The 16,773-nt window shown below is 48.7% G+C and overlaps 1 protein-coding gene across 1 annotated transcript in view; it reads left to right on the top strand.

Annotated features, from left to right (window-relative positions):
- The window catches only part of LOC116958389 (uncharacterized), a 49,992-nt gene that overhangs the window by 20,713 nt on the left and 12,506 nt on the right, over positions 1 to 16,773 (top strand). Inside the window, exons 5-9 of the mRNA XM_076056739.1 lie at positions 276 to 426; positions 3,439 to 3,602; positions 9,016 to 9,069; positions 10,261 to 10,402; positions 15,440 to 15,684. Coding sequence (XP_075912854.1) covers positions 276 to 426; positions 3,439 to 3,602; positions 9,016 to 9,069; positions 10,261 to 10,402; positions 15,440 to 15,684 — 756 coding nt within the window. The remainder of the gene's footprint in view (positions 1 to 275; positions 427 to 3,438; positions 3,603 to 9,015; positions 9,070 to 10,260; positions 10,403 to 15,439; positions 15,685 to 16,773) is intronic.

Raw genomic sequence — 16,773 nt, 5'->3', positions numbered from 1 at the left:
CGCGATCTAAGCCCACCCCACCCCAACCCCCCCCCCACCCCCACTCCCCACAAATGAAACCAGCTATGGCTGTGGGACCGGGCCTGTTTTCATTAATTATTTCGGTTAAACAAAAAAAACATACATCTATTTATATCGGCAAAACATTGTTATTGATATTAAAGATGGGGAAAAGGGGCCATATACAACACCCCCCCCCCCACCCCCCACAAATAACACCTGCATCACGGAAGTATGAATGCGACGTAACCCTCCACCACCTCCACCACCGCCAGTGGGGTCACCGTGCAGGGAGACGCTCGTCGGCGGCCAGGGGTCGCTGTCGTCGTCCAACTTCTCCGCGGCTGGCGAGAGGAGCGCCCTGTGCCGGTGGACCGTCCAGGTGGACCCCAGATACGAGGTCAAGCTGAGGTTCCAGCAATTCAAGTGAGCTCTCGATTGGGGAGGGGCGGTGTGGACCCCACAGATACCAGGTCAAGCTGAGGTTCCAGCAATTCAAGTGAGCTCTCGATTTGGGAGGGGCGCGGTGGACCCCATAGATACCAGGTCAAGCTGAGGTTCCAGCAATTCAAGTGAGCTCTCGATTGGGTAGGGGCGCGGTGGACCCCACAGATACCAGGTCAAGCTGAGGTTCCAGCAATTCAAGTGAGCTCTCGATTGGGGAGGGGCCGTGTGGACCCCACAGATACCAGGTCAAGCTGAGGTTCCAGCAATTCAAGTGAGCTCTCGACTGGGGAGGGGCGCGGTGGACCCCACAGATACCAGGTCAAGCTGAGGTTCCAGCAATTCAAGTGAGCTCTCGATTTGGGAGGGGCGCGGTGGACCCCATAGATACCAGGTCAAGCTGAGGTTCCAGCAATTCAAGTGAGCTCTCGATTGGGTAGGGGCGCGGTGGACCCCACAGATACCAGGTCAAGCTGAGGTTCCAGCAATTCAAGTGAGCTCTCGATTGGGGAGGGGCCGGGTGGACCCCACAGATACCAGGTCAAGCTGAGGTTCCAGCAATTCAAGTGAGCTCTCGATTGGGGAGGGGCCGTGTGGACCCCACAGATACCAGGTCAAGCTGAGGTTCCAGCAATTCAAGTGAGCTCTCGATTGGGGAGGGGCCGGGTGGACCCCACAGATACCAGGTCAAGCTGAGGTTCCAGCAATTCAAGTGAGCTCTCGATTGGGTAGGGGCACGGTGGACCCCACAGATACCAGGTCAAGCTGAGGTTCCAGCAATTCAAGTGAGCTCTCGATTTGGGAGGGGCGCAGTGGACCCCATAGATACCAGGTCAAGCTGAGGTTCCAGCAATTCAAGTGAGCTCTCGATTGGGGAGGGGCGGGGTGGACCCCACAGATACCAGGTCAAGCTGAGGTTCCTGCAATTCAAGTGAGCTCTCTATTGGGGAGGGGCCGTGTGGACCCCCCAGATACCAGGTCAAGCTGAGGTTCCAGCAATTCAAGTGAGCTCTCGATTGGGTAGGGGCACGGTGGACCCCACAGATACCAGGTCAAGCTGAGGTTCCAGCAATTCAAGTGAGCTCTCGATTGGGGAGGGGCGGGGTGGACCCCACAGATACCAGGTCAAGCTGAGGTTCCAGCAATTCAAGTGAGCTCTCGATTGGGGAGGGGCGGTGTGGACCCCACAGATACCAGGTCAAGCTGAGGTTCCAGCAATTCAAGTGAGCTCTCGATTGGGGAGGGGCGCGGTGGACCCCACAGACACCAGGTCAAGCTGAGGTTCCAGCAATTCAAGTGAGCTCTCGATTGGGGAGGGGCGCGGTGGACCCCACAGACACCAGGTCAAGCTGAGGTTCCAGCAATTCAAGTGAGCTCTCGATTGGAGAGGGGCCGTGTGGACCCCACAGATACCAGGTCAAGCTGAGGTTCCAGCACTTCAAGTGAGCTCTCGATTGGGGAGGGGCGCGGTGGACCCCACAGATACCAGGTCAAGCTGAGGTTCCAGCAATTCAAGTGAGCTCTCGATTGGGTAGGGGCACGGTGGACCCCACAGATACCAGGTCAAGCTGAGGTTCCAGCAATTCAAGTGAGCTCTCTATTGGGGAAGGGCGGTGTGGACCCCACAGATACCAGGTCAAGGCTGAGGTTCCAGCAATTCAAGTGAGCTCTCGATTGGGGAGGGAAGGTGTGGACCCCCCAGAAACCAGGTCAAGCTGAGGTTCCAGCACTTCAAGTGAGCTCTCGATTGGGGAGGGGCGGTGTGGACCCCACAGATACCAGGTCAAGCTGAGGTTCCCGCAATTCAAGTGAGCTCTCGATTTGGTGAACGGCACATGTGGGTCGCGGTTAGAAGTTCGGCACGCCCTGCGCAGCTGTACGCGACTACGCTGCACTATAGGGCTGCACGCGGCTATACGCGACAGTACGTGCGTGTGTACGTGTGTGTGTGTGTACCTGTGTGCGTGTGTACGTGTGTGTGTGTGTGTACCTGTGTGCGTGTGTATGTGTGTGTGTATATACCTGTGTGCGTGTGTATGTGTGTGTGTGTATACCTGTGTGCGTGTGTACGTGTGTGTGTACACGTGTGTGCGTGTGTACGTGTGTGTGTGTACACCTCTGTGCGTGTGTACCTGTGTGCGTGTGTACGTGTGTGTGTGTGCTATATACTATACTATACACGGCATTGCTATACACTACACTACACACGACTATGCACTTCTATACGTGCAACACTACACACCACACATACTCGTGCATGCTACACTACACACTACACGTACTCGTACATGCTACACCACACATACTCGTACATGCTACACTACACACTACACATACTCGTACATGCTACACTACACATACTCGTACATGCTACACTACACACTACACATACTCGTACATGCTACACTACACACTACACATACTCGTACATGCTACACTACACACTACACATACTCGTACATGCTACACTACACATACTCGTACATGCTACACTACACACCACACATACTCGTACATGCTACACTACACACTACCCATGCTCATACATGCTACACCACACATACTCGTACATGCTACACCACACATACTCGTACATGCTACACTACACATACTCGTACATGCGACACTACACATACTCGTACATGCTACACTACACACTACACATACTCGTACATGCTACACCACACACACTCGTACATGCTACACTACACACCACACGTGCTCGTACATGCTACACTACACACTACACGTGCTCGTACATGCTACACTACACATACTCGTACATGTTACACTACACACTACACACACTCGTACATGCTACACTACACACTACACGTGCCCGTACATGCTACACCACACATACTCGTACATGCTACACTACACACCACACATATTCGTACATGCTACACTACACACACTCGTACATGCTACACCACGCACCACACGTGCTCTTACATGCTACGCCACACAACCCTCGCTCTCCCACCGCCGCAGCTTGTCTTCCGACCCCGACTGCGTGGACGAGTCGCTGACCGTCTACGACGACAACGGCGACTCGCTGGGCGTGTTCTGCGGCGGCGGCGTCGTGAGACCGCCCGGCCTGCGCTCGTCCGCCAACAGACTCCACCTCGTGCTCGACTCTCTGTGGGGGCTTCAAGGTGAGGCCACGGGGGGAGGGGAGGGGAGGGGGAAGGGGGGTGGGTGGTGTCCGCCATGTTCCCCTTCTCCTCTGCGAGGGAGCGGGAGTTGAGGGGTGGGACGGACAGATTCAACTAAATTGACGACAATAACAACAACAACGATCACAACAACAACACTAATGACGTTAGGGAGGTTGTGTCGTCTGTCCTCAGGAGGAGTGAGGCGACCTCCACAACAGCCAAGCACCAGGGCTGTGCGAAAGTTTATTCGCGTCCTTCGGGAGGGCAGTGGCACGTCTGTGATAACGATCAGACACGCGTCACCCTCATCACCCTCCATGTCTTAGGCAGCGTCACAAATCTCACACAAATCTTACTCAGCGTCACAAATCTCACGCAAATCTTACTCAGCGTCACAAATCTCACACAAATCTTACTCAGCATCACAATTATCACGCAAATCTTAATCAGCGTCACAAATCTCACACAAATCTTACTCAGCGTCACAAACCTCACACATATCTTACTCAGCGTCACAAATCTCACACAAATCTTACTCAGCGTCACAAATCTCACGCAAATCTTACTCAGCGTCACAAATCTCACACAAATCTTACTCAGCGTCACAAATCTCACACAAATCTTACTCAGCGTCACAAGTCTCACACAAATCTTACTCAGCGTCACAAATCTCACACAAATCTTACTCAGCGTCACAAATCTCACACAAATCTTACTCAGCATCCCAAATCTCACACAAATCTTACTCAGCATCACAATTATCACGCAAATCTTAATCAGCGTCACAAATCTCACACAAATCTTACTCAGTGTCACAAATCTCACACAAATCTTTCTCAGCGTGACAAATCTCACACAAATCTTTCTCAGCATCACAAATCTCACACAAATCTTACTCAGCGTCACAAATCTCAAACAAATCTTACTCAGCGTCACAAATCTCACACAAATCTTACTCAGCGTCACAAATCTCACACAAATCTTATTCAGCGTCATAAATCTCACGCAAATCTTACTCAGCGTCACAAATCTCACGCAAATCTTACTCAGCGTCACAAATCTCACGCAAATCTTACTCAGCGTCACAAATCTCACACAAATCTTACTCAGCATCACAAATCTCACACAAATCTTACTCAGCATCATAAATCTCACACAAATCTTACTCAGCGTCACAAATCTCACACAAATCTTATTCAGCGTGACAAATCTGACACAAATCTTACTCAGCATGACAAATCTCACACAAATCTTTCTCAGCGTCACAAATCTCACACAAATCTTACTCAGCGTCACAAATCTCACACAAATCTTACTCAGCGTCACAAATCTCACACAAATCTTATTCAGCGTCACAAATCTCACACAAATCTTACTCAGCGTCACAAATCTCACACAAATCTTACTCAGCATCACAAATCTCACACAAATCTTACTCAGCGTCACAAATCTCACACAAATCTTACTCAGCGTCACAAATCTCACACAAATCTTACTCAGCGTCACAAATCTCACACAAATCTTACTCAGCGTCACAAATCTACACAAATCTTACTGAGCGTCACAAATCTCACACAAATCTTTCTCAGCGTCACAAATCTCACACAAATCTTACTCAGCATCACAAATCTCACACAAATCTTACTCAGCATCACAAATCTCACACACATCTTACTCAGCATCACAAATCTCACACAAATCTTACTCAGCGTCACAAATCTCACACAAATCTTACTCAGCGTCACAAATCTCACACAAATCTTACTCAGCGTCACAAATCTCACACAAATCTTACTGAGCATCACAAATCTCACACAAATCTTACTCAGCGTCACAAATCTCACACAAATCTTACTCAGCGTCACAAATCTCACACAAATCTTACTGAGCATCACAAATCTCACACAAATCTTACTCAGCGTCACAAATCTCACACAAATCTTACTCAGCGTCACAAATCTCACACAAATCTTACTCAGTGTCATAAATCTCACACAAATCTTACTCAGCGTCACAAATCTCACACAAATCTTACTCAGCGTCACAAATCTCACACAAATCTTACTCAGCGTCACAAATCTCACACAAATCTTACTCAGCGTCACAAATCTCACGCAAATCTTACTCAGCCTCACAAATCTCACACAAATCTTACTCAGCGTCACAAATCTCACGCAAATCTTACTCAGCGTCACAAATCTCACACAAATCTTACTCAGCATCACAAATCTCACACAAATCTTACTCAGCGTCACAAATCTCACACAAATCTTACTCAGCGTCACTAATCTCACACAAATCTTACTCAGCGTCACAAATCTCACACAAATCTTACTCAGCGTCACAAATCTCACACACATCTTACTCAGTGTCACAAATCTCACGCAAATCTTACTCAGCGTCACAAATCTTACTCAGCGTCACAAATCTCACACAAATCTTACTCAGCGTCACAAATCTCACACAAATCTTACTCAGCGTCATAAATCTCACACAAATCTTACTCAGCATCACAAATCTCACACAAATCTTACTCAGCATCACAAATCTCACACAAATCTTACTCAGCATCACAAATCTCACAAAAATCTTACTCAGCGTCACAAATCTCACACAAATCTTACTCAGCATCACAAATCTCACACAAATCTTACTCAGCGTCACAAATGTCACGCAAATCTTACTCAGCGTCACAAATCTCACACAAATCTTACTCAGCGTCACAAATCTCACACAAATCTTACTCAGCGTCACAAATCTCACACAAATCTTACTCAGCGTCACAAATCTACACAAATCTTACTCAGCGTCACAAATCTCACACAAATCTTACTCAGCATCACAAATCTCACACAAATCTTACTCAGCATCACAAATCTCACACAAATCTTACTCAGCATCACAAATCTCACACAAATCTTACTCAGCGTCACAAATCTCACGCAAATCTTACTCAGCATCACAAATCTCACACAAATCTTACTCAGCGTCACAAATCTCACGCAAATCTTACTCAGCGTCACAAATCTCACACAAATCTTACTCAGCGTCACAAATCTCACACAAATCTTACTCAGCGTCACAAATCTCACACAAATCTTACTCAGCGTCACAAATCTCACACACATCTTACTCAGCGTCACAAATCTCACACAAATCTTACTCAGCATCACAAATCTCACACAAATCTTACTCAGCGTCACAAATCTCACGCAAATCTTACTCAGCGTCACAAATGTCACGCAAATCTTACTCAGCGTCACAAATCTCACGCAAATCTTACTCAGCGTCACAAATCTCACACAAATCTTACTCAGCGTCACAAATCTCACACAAATCTTACTCAGCGTCACAAATCTCACACAAATCTTACTCAGCGTCACAAATCTCACACAAATCTTACTCAGCGTCACAAATCTCACACAAATCTTACTCAGCGTCACAAATCTACACAAATCTTACTCAGCGTCACAAATCTCACACAAATCTTACTCAGCATCACAAATCTCACACAAATCTTACTCAGCATCACAAATCTCACACAAATCTTACTCAGCGTCACAAATCTCACGCAAATCTTACTCAGCATCACAAATCTCACACAAATCTTACTCAGCGTCACAAATCTCACGCAAATCTTACTCAGCGTCACAAATCTCACACAAATCTTACTCAGCGTCACAAATCTCACACAAATCTTACTCAGCGTCACAAATCTCACACAAATCTTACTCAGCGTCACAAATCTCACACACATCTTACTCAGCGTCACAAATCTCACACAAATCTTACTCAGCGTCACAAATCTTACTCAGCGTCACAAATCTCACACAAATCTTACTCAGCGTCACAAATCTCACACAAATCTTACTCAGCGTCATAAATCTCACACAAATCTTACTCAGCGTCACAAATCTCACACAAATCTTACTCAGCGTCACAAATCTCACACAAATCTTACTCAGCATCACAAATCTCACACAAATCTTACTCAGCGTCACAAATCTCACACAAATCTTACTCAGCGTCACAAATCTCACACAAATCTTACTCAGCGTCACAAATCTCAGGCAAATCTTACTCAGCGTCACAAATATCACGCAAATCTTACTCAGCGTCACAAATCTCACGCAAATCTTACTCAGCGTCACAAATCTCACACAAATCTTACTCAGCGTCACAAATCTCACAAAAATCTTACTCAGCGTCACAAATATCACGCAAATCTTACTCAGCGTCACAAATCTCACACAAATCTTACTCAGCGTCACAAATCTCACACAAATCTTACTCAGCATCACAAATCTCACACAAATCTTACTCAGCGTCACAAATCTCACGCAAATCTTACTCAGCGTCACAAATCTCACACAAATCTTACTCAGCGTCACAAATCTCACACAAATCTTACTCAGCATCACAAATATCACACAAATCTTACTCAGCGTCACAAATCTCACACAAATCTTACTCAGCGTCACAAATCTCACACAAATCTTACTCAGCATCACAAATCTCACACAAATCTTACTCAGCGTCACAAATATCACGCAAATCTTACTCAGCGTCACAAATCTCACACAAATCTTACTCAGCGTCACAAATCTCACACAAATCTTACTCAGCATCACAAATATCACGCAAATCTTACTCAGCGTCACAAATCTCACACAAATCTTACTCAGCGTCACAAATCTCACACAAATCTTACTCAGCATCACAAATCTCACACAAATCTTACTCAGCGTCACAAATCTCACACAAATCTTACTCAGCGTCACAAATCTCACGCAAATCTTACTCAGCGTCACAAATCTCACACAAATCTTACTCAGCGTCACAAATCTCACACAAATCTTACTCAGCGTCACAAATCTCAGGCAAATCTTACTCAGCGTCACAAATATCACGCAAATCTTACTCAGCGTCACAAATCTCACGCAAATCTTACTCAGCGTCACAAATCTCACACAAATCTTACTCAGCGTCACAAATCTCACACAAATCTTACTCAGCGTCACAAATATCACGCAAATCTTACTCAGCGTCACAAATCTCACACAAATCTTACTCAGCGTCACAAATCTCACACAAATCTTACTCAGCATCACAAATCTCACACAAATCTTACTCAGCATCACAAATATCACACAAATCTTACTCAGCGTCACAAATCTCACGCAAATCTTACTCAGCATCACAAATCTCACACAAATCTTACTCAGCGTCACAAATCTCACACAAATCTTACTCAGCGTCACAAATCTCACACAAATCTTACTCAGCCCCCCCCGTCCCACGCGTCGCACTGCTATCGAAACTTCCCCGAAACTCCGCAACTCGAGTTTGTTAAAGGAAGTTAAATAACTTTGTTTGCTTATCGTTGTTGTTGTTGTTGTTTGTTGCACAGGGGACGGAGTTGTCGTGAACTTCGAAACGATGAATCCCATTAAGGTCTCGACAAGTGAGTACGGAGCAACAGAGCCGAGTGCACCTCACTGGACCACAAAGCCGCGTTGCTTCGACATGTTTTCAGCTGTGAAACTCGATTCGAGGCCTTCGTGACTGCAGGAACTGCTCTTTGGGTACTTTCGGTAAAGTGACGTCGAGCGAAATTAAATTAAATAATGATTGAGTACGACGTTTCGATCGCAACACGGGCAACCATCATCAGGTAGAAATGAATGAGGAAAGAAACGTAGCAAAAAACTTGGAAATATAATGCGATACAACACAGAGAGTCGGCCAACACAACAGTCAACACCCCACCCGGTTGATTAACGTCCTTCCAAAGATTGCTAAATTTGAGGGACAAAACACAGACACACAGAGAGACACACAAGCAGAGAGAGACTCACACAGAGACACACAGAGAGAGACACACAACATAGACATACAGAGAGACACACAAGCATAGAGAGACTCACACAGAGACACACAGAGACGCACAACATAGACACGGAGACAGACAGACAGACAAGCAGAGATAGACTCACACAGAGACACAGAGAGAGAGAGACTCACACAGAGACACACAGAGAGAGACACGCAACATTGACACACAGGGAGACACACAAGCAGAGAGAGACAACACAGAAACACACAGAGAGAGACTCACACAGAGACACACAGAGAGAGACTCACACAGAGACACACAGAGAGAGACACACACAGAGACAGAGAGACTCACACAGAGACGCACAGAGAGAGACACACAACATAGACACGGAAACAGACAGACACACAAGCAGAGAGAGACAACACAGAGACACACAAAGAGAGAATCAACAACCCCACCCACTCACATACCCACCCACTCACAAACCCACTCACATACTCCACCCACCCACTCCACTCACTAACATACCCACCCACCCACTCACATACCCACCCACCCACTCATATACCCACCCACCCACCCACTCACATACCCACCCACCCACTCACATACCCACCCACCCACTCACATACCCACCCACCCACTCACAAACCCACTCACATACTCCACCCACTCACAAACCCACTCACATACTCCACCCACCCACCCCATCCACTCACCCACCCCCCACCCACCCACCCACCCTACCCAACACGCCCACCCACCCACTCACCGCACCCCCTCCTGTCGATGCGATCTCCGCCACCCTCCCGCAAGGCTGCGGCATCGCCAACGCGTCCGTCCTGAGCGCCTGGCCCTGGCAGGTGACCATCACGAGGCTTGGGGACGACCTGCAGTGCCTCGGCTCCCTGCTGTCCAACTCCTGGGTGGTGACAGCGGCGAGCTGCCTGCTGGAGAGGTCAGCCCCGGGGCCTTCGTCACGGCAGTCCCCAGAATTGTCACCTAGCGGCCACCTCGAGTTCGGGATTTCGCGAGTTTTCCCACCGTATTGTCGAGTTACTAAATGTGCTCATTAATCCCTCGCTAAGTGTCTCACTTCTGAGTTATCGAGTTACTAAATGTGTTCATTAATCCCTCGCTAAGTGTCACACTCCTGAGTTATCGAGTTACTAAATGTGTTAATTAATCCCTCGCTAAGTGTCCCACTCCTGAGTTATCGAGTTACTAAATGTGTTCATTAATCCCTCGCTACGTGTCCCCTTCTGAGTTATCGAGTTACTAAATGTGTTCATTAATCCCTCGCTAAGTGTCCCACTCCTGAGTTATCGAGTTACTAAATGTGTTCATTAATGCCTGGCTAAGTGTCACACTTCTAAGTTATCGAGTTACTAAATTTGTTCATTAATGCCTGTCTAAGTGTCGCACTTCTGAGTTATCGAGTTACTAAATGTGTTCATTAATCCCTCGCTAAGTGTCACACTCCTGAGTTATCGAGTTACTAAATGTGTTCATTAATCCCTTGCCAAGTGTACCACTCCTGAGTTATCGAGTTACTAAATGTGTTCATTAATCCCTCGCTAAGTGTCTCACTCCTGAGTTATCGAGTTACTAAATGTGTTCATTAATCCCTCGCTAAGTGTCTCACTCCTGAGTTATCGAGTTACTAAATGTGTTCATTAATCCCTGGCTGTGTCCGCCTTCAGAATTCTCGAGTTACTCAATGTGTTCATTAATCCCTCATTATACAATTCCTATATTTGCGAGTTTCCCATATTTGCGAGTTACTGAATATGCACAATAATTCCCTACTCGCGAGCGTACATGCCAGAACCAACTTTCGCACTCGTGTACATGTGTTTTTGCATGTGTGTAAGCGCGTGTATGTGTGTATGTACGTGTGTGTCTCCTCGCGGTGCCGGATGGGCAACTCTGTCGTGGACAATGCTGTGGGGGGAGGGCCAATTCCGATTGGCTCCTCCCCTCATGGCGTCTGTGACCACCACAGTGGCTAAACGGGGGCTCTGGACGGGTGCGAGGGGCTGGTAACCCCTCCACATTCAATTAATTACCACTAAACCACGAGGCCCCAGGGGGACAGGCGTCTATGACATCTAATGGCCAAACCTCAATTGGCGGAGCCAGGAGATTGAATCTCTATCCTCGGGGCTCATCCAGAAACAACGAAAAGCCACTACGGATGGCCACGTGGAATGTTCGAACACTCACTGCGGAGGAGAGGCTACCACTCCTCTGTCGGGAGCTGGACCAGTACCGTCTGGATCTCTGTGGCATTCAGGAGGTAAGGTGGGCCGGTTCTGGCCCTGCCACCATGAGGAGTGGACAGTCCTCTACTTGGGGCAGCAGACTGCCAAACAACAGGGTGTGGCTCTTCTTTTGAACAAAAGAAAGAAGGGGGCGTGGGAGCGTGGCGGTGAGGTGTGGGAAGCTGTAAGCCCCAGGCTACTTTGGGCTCGCCTTCCCATCAACCGGAGGCGAGGAGTGGTGGTCGTGGTTACTTATGTCCCCCACCGAAGACGAACATCCGTGGAGGGATGCAGGCAAAGCCGATGAGTCAGATGCCTTCTATGACCTCCTGTCACAGCTGCTGGCTAAAGTGGCACCTCGGGATAGAGTCATCATGTTGGGTGACTTCAATGCCCGAGTTGGTCATGATGCTGGCACCTGGCCTGGAGTGATTGGAGGGCATGGACCAGATCAGCTCAATAACAACGGTAGGAGGCTGCTAGATTTTTCTGCAGCCCATGTGCTTGTAATTACCAACAGGCTGTTCCGGCATCAGCGCATCCACACAACATCATGGATGCATGCCGGTTCCAAGCAAGAACATTTGCTGGACTACATAGTGACGGACCAGCGGATGCGAGCCCATGGCCTTGACACCAGGACCTACCATGGAGCTAATCTGCCCTCTGACCATCGACTAGTCATCTGTAAGATGCACCTGCCATTCTTCCACTCCGGTGGTGGGTGTACACCCAGGACCCCATTCCAACCTAAAGTGGCCTGGTCTCAGTTATCTGATGAAAGTTGCAAGCGAGAATTTCATCATCGCTTGCGGCTGGGATTGGCATCATCCCCCACTCCTCCTGATGTCGAGGGTAAATGTGCAAGGTTTAGGACTGTGACTCATGCAGCTGCAATGGCTGCTTTGGGAATGCGGTCCAGACCTCCCCTGAGACCCTGGCTGACAGAGGTGTTCAGGATGGTTGAGAAAAAGCGACAGGCCCACTGTCATCGGCTACAGAATCCCACGTCAGAGAATGAGGAGGCTTACCGCTGCCTTCACTCGGAGGTTCGGAGAGCCGTGAGGTGCTGCAAGGATGGGTGGTGGTCGCGGGTTGCTGAGGAGATGGAGTCTACCTCAGTGGCCCGCGATCACAAATCTCTATTTAACTCCATCAAAAAAGTAACCTGCAGCGCGTCATTAGGGGAAAAAACGGTGATCCAATCTCCGACCCCCAGGAACAGGTTTGCAGATTTGCTGAGCATTTCTGTGAGGTCCTGGGGGGGGGAGAATCCCTCAGCCAGGAAAACATCGTGGCACAAAGTGAGGATGACCCTGCTGAGGCTGCGGTGCCTCAAATATTGGAAGAAGTCACCCCCTGTGAGTGGCTGGCTGAAGTACCATCTGTTGAGGAAGTACTGAAGGCGATCCGGAGTCTGAGACCAGGAAAGGCAGCGGGCAGAGATGATCTCCCAAGCGAAATGCTGAGGGAGGGTGGCGTTTGTGCACAGACTGCACTACATGACATCATAACAACAGTCTGGACCACTGGACGGGTTCCGCAGGATTGGAAGGATGCCCTGGTGGTCCCCTCTTTAAGAAGGGGGACCGCACAGACTGTAACAAAAACAGGGGCATCTCACTCCTCAGTGTGCCGGGAAAGGTTCTGGCAAGGATTATTCAACATCGCCTTGCCAGGCACGCTGAGGAGAGGCTTGCGGAGCCCCAATGCGGTTTCAGGAAAGGGCGGTCCTGCACAGATGCCATATTTTCTGTCTGCTACAGCAGAGGTGTAGGGAATTCCAACAAGACCTACATCTCTGCTTTATTGACCTGGTCAAGGCCTATGTTACCATCAGTAGGCCTGGGCTCTGGGTTGTTCTTTGTGCTTTTGGAGTCCCTGACCCTCTGCTCACGATCATTAAGGACCTTCATGATGGTGAGCGGGCCCGGGTAAAACTACGTGGCCGGGAGTCAGAGCCATTCCCTGTACACCTTGGGGTGCGACAGGGATGTCCTCTGGCTCCCACATTATTTAACATCTATTTTGCCCACGTAGTTCGTGAAACCTTCAATAGCTGTACCGGGGGAATCTCCATTTGGTACAGATATAATGGGAGGCTGATCGATGCCCGGGTGCAGTCAAGGGATGGCTCCCTATTGCTCAACCACGTTATGTATGCTGATGATTTGGTGATAGCTGCTCATTCAGAGGAGGAGTTGGAGACGGTGCTGCTGAGACTGGAGCGTGCCGCTAAGAGGTGGGGCCTTACCATCATCCCCACCAAAACTAAGCACCTGCCTGGGTATTTTGTACCATCGGACACTCCACCCCCTCAACTCCCAATCGGTGATGGGGCAGTTGTGGAGAGAGTGGAGAGTTTCCCATACCTGGGCAGTGTGCTTATGTCTGGCTCCAGTTTAACAGCAGAGGTCTCACTCCGAATCAGTCGAGCGGCAATAGCTTTTCATCGGTTGCGTAACGCTGTGTGGAAGCTACCTGGTCTGTCGCTCCGCACTAAGCTTCAGGTCTTCTCGGCCACGGTCATTCCCTTCCTTCTCTACGCTTGCGAAACGTGGACCCACCTAATGGAACATCTTCGCCGGTTAGAAACATTTAGGCTGGCCTGCCTACGATCCACCCTGGGTTTAACCAGACTGGATTGTGTGAGGAGCTCAAAAATCCTTGAAAGATCTAGGCAAGCTCCCATCGGTGAGCTCCTCCGGCGGGCAAGGCTGCGATGGCTGGGTCATGTAGCCCGCATGCCCAGCTTTTGTTTGACCAGATCGAGGGGGCTAAGCGGGCGCGGTCCGGGCGAGAGAAGAGATGGAGTGATGTGGTACAGGAGGACGTGGAGCTGAGTGGACTTGCCGATGACCGGTACCAGCGGTGTCAAGTTCGGCCTCTGAGGAGGAGGCTCGTGAAGGACGCTACTGGGCAGTTGGAGGTAGTCGCCCTCCAACAACAACGGAGGGCGGAATAGCGACGCTCAGAACAACGAGCGGAGCGCCGGGTGGCTAAAGCATAGCAGGTTGGCACAGTAGGGGGCACAGGTGGTGCATCAGCCAGTCATCTCAGTCAGTCGACCCGTGGCAACTGGGTCTGCCCCGTGACCTCCTGCCAGCGGGCGTTCGACACTTCACGTGATGGCCTCAAGGTGCACATGGCCTGGCACAAGCGTCGTGGTGACGTCACCGCCACTTAGTGGAGAATGGCGGTTGTTGTTGTTGTTGTACGTGTGTATGTATGTGTACCTGTATGTGTATGTGTGTGTATGTGTGTGTATGTATGTGTGTGTGTGCGTGTATGTATGTGTGTGTATGTGTGTGTGTGTGTATATGTGTATATACATACACATATATGGGGAGCGATAGTGTAGCGGTTAGCGCTACGCTGCGCTATGAACCTGGCGACCCGGGTTCGATTCCCGCTCATGGCCAACACCAGTGACGATTATCTGAACCGGTCCCGGGCCTCCCCTAGGTCGACTCAGCCTCAAATGAGTACCTGGTGCGGTGTGTAAACATTGCCACTAGGGAGACAAAAGCGGTCGGGCGTGGTGCTGGCCACCCACCCCCTCGTGTACCGTTCCGGCCTTCATAGGTGCTCGCTAACAGCACTTGCCCCTACAGTCTGTTAAGGCTATATGGGGGATCTTTGTCTTTGTCTTTGTATATGTGTATATATGTGTGTATGTATGTGTACATGTGTGTGCGTGTGTGCGTGTACGCGCGTGCACGTCCGCTCAGCCCCAACAACTACACCTGGATCTGCGCCACGGTCTCGGGCGAGCGTCTGGCGGCGACGTCCGTGGCGGTCCACCCCAAGTTCTCCGCGGCGAGCGGCGGCGCCCACGACGTCGCTATGCTGCGGCTGGGCCAGCCGGCCACGTTGGGGCCGGCAGCAGCCCAGGCGGTGTGCCTGCCCAGGCGACACGAGCAGAGCCCCACGCTGGGACGCAGCTGCCAGGCGCTGGGCTTGAGGCGCAGCGACGGTGGGTAGTGTATAGTGTATAGCTAGTAGGTTAGTGTATGTCATGTAATGTGTAGTGTATAGCTAGTAGGTTAGTGTACGTCATGTAGTGTGTAGTGTATAGCTAGTAGGTTAGTGTACGTCATGTAGTGTATAGCTAGTAGGTTAGTGTACGTCATGTAGTGTATAGTGTATAGCTAGTAGGTTAGTGTATGTCATGTAGTGTGTAGTGTATAGCTAGTAGGTTAGTGTACGTCATGTAGTGTATAGTGTATAGCTAGTAGGTTAGTGTACGTCATGTAGTGTATAGTGTATAGCTAGTAGGTTAGTGTACGTCATGTAGTGTATAGTGTATAGCTAGTAGGTTAGTGTACGTCATGTAGTGTATAGTGTATAGCTAGTAGGTTAGTGTACGTCATGTAGTGTATAGTGTATAGCTAGTAGGTTAGTGTACGTCATGTAGTGTATAGTGTATAGCTAGTAGGTTAGTGTACGTCATGTAGTGTATAGTGTATAGCTAGTAGGTTAGTGTACGTCATGTAGTGTATAGTGTATAGCTAGTAGGTTAGTGTACGTCATGTAGTCTATAGTGTATAGCTAGTAGGTTAGTGTACTTCATGTAGTGTGTAGTGTATAGCTAGTAGGTTAGTGTACGTCATGTAGTGTATAGTGTATAGCTAGTAGGTTAGTGTACGTTGTGTAGTGTATAGCTAGTAGGTTAGTGTACGTCATGTAGTGTATAGTGTATAGCTAGTAGGTTAGTGTACGTCATGTAGTGTATAGTGTACAGCTAGTATGTTAGTGTACGTCATGTAGTGTATAGTGTATAGCTAGTAGGTTAGTGTACGTCATGTAGTGTATAGTGTATAGCTAGTAGGTTAGTGTACGTCATGTAGTGTATAGTGTATAGCTAGTAGGTAAGTGTACGTCATGTAGTGTATAGTGTATAGCTAGTAGGTAAGTGTACGTCATGTAGTGTATAGTGTATAGCTAGTAGGTAAGTGTACGTCATGTAGTGTGTAGTGTATAGCTAGTACGTTAGTGTACGTCATGTAGTGTATAGTGTATAGCTGGTACGTTAGTGTACGTCATGTAGTGTATAGTGTATAGC

This window comes from Petromyzon marinus, chromosome 77 (genome assembly GCF_048934315.1).
Source record: "Petromyzon marinus isolate PM22_M1 ecotype Great Lakes invasive population chromosome 77, UKy_Petmar_22M1.pri1.0, whole genome shotgun sequence".
Classification (NCBI taxonomy): domain Eukaryota; kingdom Metazoa; phylum Chordata; class Hyperoartia; order Petromyzontiformes; family Petromyzontidae; genus Petromyzon; species Petromyzon marinus.
This window is presented reverse-complemented; position numbering and strand designations above follow the sequence as displayed.